Source organism: Octodon degus, unplaced genomic scaffold (assembly GCF_000260255.1).
Source record: "Octodon degus isolate 3935 unplaced genomic scaffold, OctDeg1.0 scaffold00038, whole genome shotgun sequence".
Lineage (NCBI taxonomy): Eukaryota > Metazoa > Chordata > Mammalia > Rodentia > Octodontidae > Octodon > Octodon degus.
The window spans coordinates 13651143-13661850 of NW_004524614.1; the positions used below are offsets into that span (position 1 = coordinate 13651143).

General features: G+C 32.0%; 1 protein-coding gene across 8 annotated transcripts in view; it reads left to right on the top strand.

Annotated features, from left to right (window-relative positions):
- The window catches only part of Nbea (neurobeachin), a 760086-nt gene that overhangs the window by 259510 nt on the left and 489868 nt on the right, over positions 1–10708 (top strand). For 6 of the 8 annotated variants that reach the window (XM_004631077.2, XM_023714988.1, XM_023714990.1 and 3 more), the window contains 4 exons: positions 797–805; positions 3292–3472; positions 6781–6911; positions 9525–9632. In XM_004631077.2, the coding sequence (XP_004631134.1) occupies positions 797–805; positions 3292–3472; positions 6781–6911; positions 9525–9632 (429 nt within the window). The remainder of the gene's footprint in view (positions 1–796; positions 806–3291; positions 3473–6780; positions 6912–9524; positions 9633–10708) is intronic. The other 2 variants (XM_023714989.1, XM_023714994.1) reach the window with 1 other exon arrangement.

Here is a 10708-nt window from a genome sequence, read left to right on the forward strand (position 1 = left end):
TTTACAAAATTCAAAAAATCCTATTAGAATATAGGGCCAGATTTTTTTCATTACAGTCTAAGTATAAATTGCAGCAGATACGGGGGTTTCTGTTGTTTGGCTTCATTTTTAATGTAATATAATGTATAAAGCATATTATATGATTATATAATATGTAATTATCTTATTTCATATATACTCCTTATTTAGCGTCCTGTTGGGTTCTTTCCTGGTATGGCAAAATGATTTTTAAGTCAGAATCACATAAATATTTCCATTTTGATATATAGCAAGGGTTCTGTGCAAGAAGCAAATTATACTATGACTTCCTTATACAAAGTTCTAGAAGGTTGTTAAAAATAGTCAACCTCCCTGAATTATTTCTATTTAAAGCAGCACTGACTCAGGGTTTTTGCATAGACATATTAGTTCATTTGTTAAAATGTTTCATTAATCATCTAATGGGAAAAGATATTTGTTTTGTAAAACAAACCCTTACTTTCAATTGGGCTTCCTTTATTATATCAAATATATACATATGACATAAATATATGTAAATACATATGAGTAATTTGGGCAGAGTTACTAAAAAATACCTAAATTTAAGTGTAAATATTTCACATTTCATCTTAATCACATGTAATTTATAAAATGAATATCTCTTTCTGAGAATTTTGCTTTTAATAATACAACCAGATATGATTTTTAAATATATTATTTTGTGTTTCAATTTTACATTGTATTTTCATTTAATTTTAATAATTTCTTTTCTTGTACTTTTTTGGTCTGTTGTCTGTTTTGTCTAATGCATGTCCAGGGTTCTAAGGTTAGTATTATTTCTGAGGTAATTTTTAGGATTTTAGTTTTAAATTTTATTTTTACTTATTTATGAAATTTTGACTTGGTTATATTTTGATTTTTCATATCATCTTTAATATTAAGGTATATCCTTTGTATAGTTTAAAGAATCATTAAAAGAATTATTTCACCACTATATTGATGAATTCCTATTTTATGATTTATAGTAATTATGCTATTGTAATATTATGAAAGCAATATTGTTACAGTTATATATATGATCAGATTTACCTGAATCTAATGAGAGGAAATAACATGAGCTATCTGGTACTGTAAGATTCAGTAACAAATGTGAATAATCCTTATTTTTAAACCCTTTTTAAAATTTTAATAAAATGCTTTTATAACATTTCATCATATTTTAAAATTATTTTTTATAAAGAACAAAATAAATCTCTTGGGTTACTTGTAGGCTAAGAATGACTTTTAATTGAAGGTTTAATATTTTCATAAATAATAGGTTCTCAGTAACATGTTCAAAGTAGAAATTCCATTTTTAATTTTACTTTATAGTTTACTGATTTCAAAATGAATGTACCATAGTTACTGTTATATACTTCAGTACAACTTCTAAGTGATATATCTAGCAAAACTAGGGAGGTAGATACAATTTCTGTAATTCGTAATGATTAAAAATTTCTTTGAGAACACCTCTCTACACTTGCTAAATTTTAATAGCTTAAAGTTATTTCAGAATGTTTGATACTATTAAGCAGTGGCCACATCTTCCATTTAATTGTAGAAAATTTAAATTGAACCAGATTTAAGATGAAGGTTTTGCTTTTTTAAATAAACTGTTGCATCATGTTCACAAATTCTTAGTTCATGATGCTATGTGTTCATTCTTTGTGTACTATACTGTATTTCTAAGCCATCTTTGAAATATTGTATTTCTATGAGGTATTATTATGTAAGGAATAAATTGAAAGGAAGAAAGTAATTTTTTAGGCTGTGGATGCTGCATTGGCATATTGTAAATAATGTATAATCAATTAAAAACAAACTTTTTTTCTATTTTCAACCTCAAGTTTGTAGGGATTTTTTTTTTTTTTTTTTAATATATTTGGTACAGGGTCTCACTATGCAGCTTGGACTCCTAGTGATCCTCCTGTTTTCATCCTCCGCAGCACTGGGATTACAGATGTGCACCATCATGTCTGGTTTCAGTGGCTGGCTCATTGTGCTCAGGGGTGGAGCCAGTACAGCATATGTTCCAGGGGATCGAACCCTGGTCCTTGTGTTTGCCTATGCACGTGGTTAATCTGCTGAGTTATCTCACCGGCCTACATAGTCATATTTTAAACTTGGTTTAATTGTATAGTGCTTACAGTAGCTGTCTATTAGTTTAGAAGAAATGGCTCAACTATATAGAAGTGTTCAAAATTTTTTTGATAACATTCCCCAACTCCCCACCACTGTTTTTCCAACATTTCAATATTAATGCTCCTGCTCCTTCCAAACAAGAATGGTAAATATAATGATGTGTATAAATAATGTCAAAGTGGAACATTAAAAATGAACAGAAATCCACTACATATGCTTACATTCTAGTTGTATTTATCATTTTGGTTAAGAGGTAAGACTAATTAGTATGGCTACTGTGGCCATTTTAAGCCACAGTTTTATAAAATTTATAAAAATATTTTGTAAGACATTTTGTACTTTAGTCATTTAGACACTGAGAAAAGTGAAATCAAAGCATAAGGGACTCAAATCATTAAAATATTTTATAGTACAGAATGAAAATAGAATGAAAAATGTTGCCATTGCTTATGAAACTTCAAAGTTACACATTTTAAGAAGCAGAATACTTTGTAATATTTCCTCTGAAGGCATGAAATTAGATTTCATCTCAGACAATATTTTAATATAAGTATAGGTTCCAATCTAGAATGCTGATTTTTCTTACTGCTAGTGTTTTATAGGTCACAAATTAAATATCTAGAGGAATTAATGATCCTCTTAATTATTTTTACCCAAGAGTTTTTTTTGTGCATATGAAATACATAGTGATTTTAGCTTATTCTAAAATGGTTAAGAAATTATACATTCTAATTTGACAGCCATATCATCTTGATGCCAAGTGAAATCAAATCATTTATATTTTCTATTAGTCATAAAGCATACATAAAAGGAAAAAGACATAACCATTTAGAAATGAGAATGAGATTAGTAGGAAACAAATGTCAATTATAGAACTTTGTAAAGTAAGAAAATAAATGTTAGACATTCATAGGTGTAGTTTTTATAACTGATATTTAAAACCAATATTTGTAATGTTTCCCTGTATTCAAAGATAATTGATCAGTAAACTACATTTTTGATAATGTGGTGATATATGGGATTAGTTTATAATTTATTTTATTACATTTATTAAAGTTCTGCTTACTTGTAGTATCCGTTACAGCTTATATTTCTCAATTTTAAACAAATAACTCTATTACTTTTTTAAAGACGGAATTGGAAAATATTGAAGTGACACAAGGCATGTCAGCAGAGACAGCAGTTACTTTCCTTAGCCGACTGATGGCCATGGTTGATGTGCTTGTGTTTGCCAGTTCTTTAAATTTTAGTGAGATTGAAGCTGAAAAAAACATGTCTTCTGGAGGTTTAATGCGACAGTGCCTAAGACTAGGTAAGTCTGTTAAGAGTAATAGTACATTTTGTGTAATTAATAGAGATCACTTTTACACAGTTCTGTGGTACACAAAGTGTTGGTGTAAGTAGATGTAGTTGTCTCCTAAAATTCAATTAGAATTTTAATGGAATTTGCAACATTAAATCATTTATTACTTGAAATACCATCATATAGGTTAAGCTAGATTTCAGATGTGGAGAAAACCTAAGGAAGCGGAGAGACTTATTAGCACAGTGAGTGCAGTAGCAGGTCCAGCATTCTGAAATAGATAGGACAGCAGCTCTTAAGCCTGAGTTAATGCTTGTAGCTTAGGCCAGGGAAGAGAATGAAGAATGGTATAAGGAAATTAGCTGACTTTAAATCGAAAATTGAGTTTAGGCTGCTGGAGATGGGGATGGGAGACTTTAAGCTAACATATCAGCCTTTTGTTATAGAGAAATAGGAAAAGAGTAAAAACCATAAAGAATAGAATAAATAAAAGTTGGGCATTATTGAGGGTAGGGAAGGGAAGATTGGAAATGGGTAGACCTTCACATTCTTTTGACTACTTTCTGCTGTGTTTTTCTGCTGTGCTGTAGAATTATATGGGGTTTGTTTATTTTCTTGCTTGTTTTGTTATCCACTGAGCACTGCTGGGGTGAAATCCCTTGTGTTACAGAATAGGAATGGTCATACTGGTTCTGGATTTGTTTATTTTTTGTGTCTTCTGGGTCCTGTGATAAGCTCTTGTTGAAGGTGAGAGTAGTAGTCAGTTTTCTCAACCCAGTGGCTATTTCTGGGTATATAGGGGGTATATTGTTTCAAGAATTGCAGTGATTGCCCTTTTTGCGTGATATGGTGAGGAATGGGGACAGGGAAGGGTCGGTGTTGTGGTCCATGTTGTTATGAGGGCATAGATATGCTAAGGTACATGTTTCTCTGGCCGCTTAATGGACAGGCTCAGACAAGATTTCTGGCCATGAAGGAAAAAGGGTTTGATTGGCAAAGGCAAGTCCTGAGATGTAGTGAGAAGTGGTGTTGTAAAGTACAGTATGTGGTCCCAGAGCTGCACATTAAAAAGTTCTTGGCTCACTTTTCCAGAACATATCCTTGTGTTCAAGGAGACTTCTCTTACAGGTTGAATTGACAGAGTTACTGGAGAGTGAAATGTTGGTAAAGTAGGGGGCTTGATATAAGAAGGGGAGAAAAAAAAAAGAAGGGGAGGTATCATGGGTTATGGGACCAATAATTGGCAGGGAAGTTGTAGGAAATGTAGTCAAATGTCCTATGTTTAGGTTATTGGTTATTATCTGCTAACCCAAGTTAAATGATTTGTTTGTTTGCTGTCTCCCCTTTCTAGATCCAGAGTTTCTAGATTTTAAAGGAGTCTCTTGGTTACTTTTCTCATTGCTGAGACAAAATACTCAGCACCCAAAGTTAAAGGAGGAAAGATTTATTTTTGGCTCAGAGTTTGTAGAGCTTTTGGTTCAGAATTGGTTGGCTACAAAGCAGGGTGACATGACAGAGAACACTGCAGAGAAGCCACAGCTCGTGGGAGGCAGCAAGCAGCAAGCGGCAAGCAGCACACTACCACAGCAGTCCTCTTCCTGTCCCTTGTAGTCTATCCAGGCAACTCACACCCAGGGTGGGACACCCTTAGTCCTAGCGTTGCATGGTTAATCAATCCTAGTACATCAGAGTATTTATATTGATTTTTAGGCAAGCAGAAAGCTACTATATTTATACCTGCCTTAAAATATCGGCAGAAGAGAAGAGAGCAAGCCAGGAGTTAGGAAGTTCCTGATATGTATGCTTTTTATTCATAATTTTGAAAAGGCAGAAAAGAAAAAAAACCCCTACTCATTTGTAGTTATAGGGGAATAGTATTGATTCAAGGATGGAATAAGGAAGGAAAAAATGGTAGATTAAAACCTGCTTGTTTTGTGTTTTTAAAAGACAAGTTGAAGGACTGGTGAGATAGCTCAGCTGTCTAAAGTACCTACTTACGCAAGTTTAGGCAAGCACAGGGACCACTGTTCGATCCCCAGCACCATATGCCATGCCAGCCCTGCCCCCACCCCCAGTGTGGGCTGAGCCCACCAGAGTCTAAGCATAGTGGTGCATGCCTGTAATCCCAGTGCTGGAGAGGCTAAAAGCAGGAGGATCACCAGCAGTCTGAGCTGCATAGTGAGATCCTGCAACATTGTAAAGTAGAGATTGAGCACTTTGGGCTATCTCTGGAAATCAAGAGGTATGAGTTAATTTCCTGTGGGCATTAGAAACATTTCCATTGGTATTTAATAGACTGACCTTGTAAAAGTCATGTAAATATGTTTAAAATATTTCAGTATCTTCTAACCAACAAATTTATTTATTCTAAGGTTTTATTTCTAAATCAATTTTATTTTTATCTTAATAGTATCTAACAGATTTATTTGTTCTAGTACCCACAGGAAACTCTTATAAGTCAATAATAAAGCAAACACTTAACACTTGCTTTGTGTTATTTACTATTCTCAGACTTTGCATATATTAATTTAGTTAATCATCACAGTAGCTTTCTAAGAGAAAAGTTACCTTTATTTTCATTTTACATATGAGAAAAAAGGTACCTTATAGTGCACAATTCTTAAGTTACAGAGTCAGGATATAAATTCAGGTGTTCTGACTAGAAAATTTGTGTAATTGGTTAAAATACTGATTTTCTAAAATAATGTTGAATGCTTATTCACAGTGATTGTACCTGCCTGGCAAGTACAATGTCCTGAGTTCGATCCCCACTACCACAAAAATAAATAAATAAATAAATAAATAAATAAATAAATAAGAAATAAAAAATAAAAAAAAATCTGTAGTCCAACTACTATGACCAGTATAGATACTGAGACTTATGGAACTTTAGTGTACCTGAAATAGGAAGTTATGAATTGTTAGTCACCAGGATGGTGAAATTGAGGGTAGATGGCATGTTATTAGAAATTTTAATCAAATAATGACTTCTAAGTCGTTTTTTATTGATCTATAAGATTCAGAAGGGGAAGGGATGGAAGGAACTAGAGTAAGAAAAAATATATTGGAAACTTCAGAGTTCCTGTAATATTTTGTTTCTTTATCTGTATAGTAATATTATGTTTCTAGCTACATACTATGTGTATTTGTATACTTTCATCATTATCTTTCAAAATTTTAAGTAATATTTATTGACTGTTTATTGTACAAAATAATAATGGGTGAAGGGACGTGTATAAAAACAAACACCCTAACAAGTTTTTCAGTGCAGCAAAGTCATCAAATTATGTTTTAATATAGTCTTATTATTTCAATAGTTTGTTGTGTAGCTGTGAGAAACTGTTTAGAATGTCGTCAAAGACAGAGAGACAGGGGACACAAAGCTTCCCATGGAAGCAGTAAACCTCAGGAAGTTCCACAAAGCATGGCTGCCTCAACAGCATCAAAGGTAATTAGCCATATTCTATATTAATAAATCTTATTTAACTGGAAAAAATTGTTTTGGTTTTTGAGGATAAAGCAACATGGTATGTATAATCATAGAGCTCTAAGCCTTGGTATTGACTTCTTTGCTTCATAATTATATTACTAACATTATTTAACCTTTCTGAGAGTTGCATTTTGGGGTTAATAAATGAAGATATTCTGTAATGAATTTCACTTCATAGGATTCTTAGCACAATTATATCAGAGTATAGCAGTAAAAAGTCATCACTATTTCTATTTTTAATAGTTAAAATTTTTTTAGAGTTTAAAAATGAGGAATGCAGGTTTTAAATGGATGTGTTTTTGGTGAAAGACAATAGTAATTTGCAACAAAACACATAGACCACCAAATGAATACACAAAAGTGTACTAGTAATTCTTGTTCTAAATTAATTCTCTTCATCATTTTTACTTTTATTAGCATCAAGCAAGGTTCTGCATTGCTGATCAGCATTTACTTCCCCAGCTGGAGTTTGTATATATGTATCCTTCTTGATTGTACTGCTATAATCATGATGCAGACCATTTAGTTCATGAAAAGAATACCTTTTTGCTTTTAACCTCTTAAACTTACATATTTTCCTATACCTTTATCCTCATCTTTTATTCAGTTACATTCTGTTCAGCTCTTGATTTTAGCTTAAATGTTTCTCTTTTAGGGAGGTGTTTTTGGCATCCTCACTGCCACTAGTCTAGGGCAGGTTGCTCTGATGTTTCTTTTAAAACCCAATTTTATCTCTTATTCACTATACTTGTACATGGATATTTGATACTATACAGTAACTGAGTTTTGCTCAGTAAATGAAATGGAAATTTAATTGGTTTTACAGGTTCTGTGTCTTTCAACTTCAGTTTTCAAACAGACCAACCACATTCTCATCATATCTTTTGGTTATTTGCAGTGTTATAGCCTTTTTTTCTTTTTCACTATGGTCAAGGAAACAATCACAAGATAATTTCACTATATATCACTGTACTACTCACAAGACTCCACAGGGTTCTCTGTAGCTTCGCAAATGAAATATTAATGTGCCAGCAGTCTACCTAATACTATCTATATAGACATTAAGGAGACTGTTAGTTACTAGAGGCAGTGTCCATATCTTGTAGAAGTTTGTAACTCTTTAGATCACTGGAGTACTTTGTAAAAGGAAAACAGCTCTGAGTTGGTGTTCTGGTTAGCCATTTTGGTTTCATGATATGAGACAAATTCCTTAGTCTCTTAAGCCTCAGTTATACAATTTTGTTAATTACAAATCTTAATTTATAGCTTAATTGTATTAATTAAATAAAAAATAATGCATGAAAATGCTTAGTGATTCCTGACATATGATGAACATTCAATGGATACTGATTCATTTTTCCCTAATAGTTAAGCACTCAGTATACACTTAGGAAATAAATAAATAATTATTTTAGGAAGCTTATGTCTCAAAGGTGTATGCACTTTATTTAGCTAATAATAGGAAACCTTTTCAGATGCACAGGACAGTTATTGCTCTGTGGGTAAAATATTGACTAAAAAGCCCATGACAGCAAATTATAAGTGATTTAGTTAAGCTAATTGGTGTCTCATTTCTCTTTGGCAAGATGTTTGTCAGTGAAAAATGAGTAAGTCTTGCATATAGAAATACTAGGTTTGCGGTGGTAACAAATAATATTTCCTGGTATGGAATACATGGACTGGACTGCTAAGTTTAATTTTCCTTTTATTCTTTTTTCTCTTCCTTTTTATGTTTCCTATCGGCATTTTAATAAGAAAAAATGGTTAATCTTTTTGTATGCTTAAAAAAAGTTTTCCTGCAACTAATCTGTATGGAGTTGTATGAATCACAAAACTTTATGAGGCCTAATTTTTTTCTTGGGGGTGGGGAGTAGCCATAATCCAAGTTTTTTCTATCATGTAGTCTTTATAATGGTCAGGTTATAATGGTCATTGTAAAATGTAAAATAGTACATTTGTTTCTAGTTTTTTTCTGTCTGTTTTGTAGATGCTATGACCATTAAATCATCATGTGATGAATAATGTTAGCCTATTTTTAGATGATCTAGCTTAGTTTTAAAAGTTAAGAGCTTATGTAAGATCACAAAACTGTTAAGTTTTGAATTGTAATGGAAATCAAATAACTATCAATCTTCAAGTGCCATACTCTTTTTTACAGTTTGTTCTGCCATGGAATGAATCATTCTGATTTAGGAGTGAAATGTCACAAGTAACACATCACGAAATACAAGTTGATCTGTTATCTGTCACAGCAACAAAAATCACATATCATTTATATATAGGAATTACATTTGGCACTTGGCATATATTATCAATTTTAGTGCACACAATTTGTAATGTATTCTATAGGTGAAAAAATGTAAGGTTGAGTTTCAGGAAACAAGGCTTACTAATTTAATTTACTGTGTGACTGTAATATCTGAAATCTGTACTCAAGGAAGAGGAAGTAAAGGATGTGGTCACTTCCTAATAAATCATACCTTTTAGAAATGATATCTTATGTAATTTTCTAAAAACTTTTATTTATCTACCATTCCATTTTGACTGATTCTTAATTCTCTTATTTTTTAGACTCCTTTGGAAAATGTTCCAGGTAATCTTTCTCCTATTAAAGATCCTGATAGACTCCTTCAGGATGTTGATATCAATCGCCTGCGTGCTGTTGTCTTTCGGGATGTGGTAAGTTGTGTCTGTTTGGTTTCTCTGTAAAAGGACCTTCCTCCCTCATTTGTATAATAGAATTTACAATTTATAATGGATATGTATGTTGAAACTACCTTGAATTTGTTGGATATTTCTGATGTAAAATAATTGAGCCTTCCATTTCTCTGAAAGTTTCTTGATGTAACTTTAAAAAAACAAATGAAAAAATTCTAAGGGAGTAGGGGTGGCCTTGAGATACTGAAATTTAGCTTGCACCATCTACTCCTTTCTTTCATTATTTCTTGTTCCATTGACAGATGCTGAAACTTTTATTATTAATCATTGTTACTATATTATAGCTGAAAGGATTAGGTCATTACATACTGATGGTAATTAATCTGTGTGGAAGTTACTTTTTAAAGAAGAATCTGCATTTTTAAAATATGGATATCTATGAAAATTTGATTTAGAAATGTAGCTTAATAAAGTTTTAGAGAAAAAATAGTTTATGGAAAGATTTTATGGAACCCACCCATCATATAGTTACTTACTCAAGATTGATAAAGCAGTAGTCCTTTCATGAACTATATTAAAAAGTGCCATGGTTTATAACAGATGCAATATTGATAGCATTTTTTAAAAATATAATTGCTGTAAATCAGCAGGATTTGGATTCTAGCTGTTTTTTTTTTTTTTTTTTTTTTCTGTAGTAGAGTGTACAGAGTCACTATGTAAATCCAACTGTAGTATTTCTCCTGTTTTCAGCCTCCCAAATGCTGGGATTACAGGCATGCACCACCATGCCCTATCTCAATCACCCTCTCAGCACGCCCTGGGGGTGGGACCAGCATGTCACGCCGGGTCTGGCTTTTTTTTTTTTTTTAATAGATTGCAAATTGAAAATAAATTATTTACAAACATAAATGAATATAACAATAAGAACTGTCCAAAATAAAAATGAAAAAAGAATTTACAGATCAGTCATAATAGTTCACTGTGTCAAAACAAAGAAACTTATATTCATATAATTAGAATTCTCAAAGTAGAAAGGAGTAGGCAATAAATATTTAAAGATTTAAAATTTCTGAATTTAGTTCAACTTATAATACATT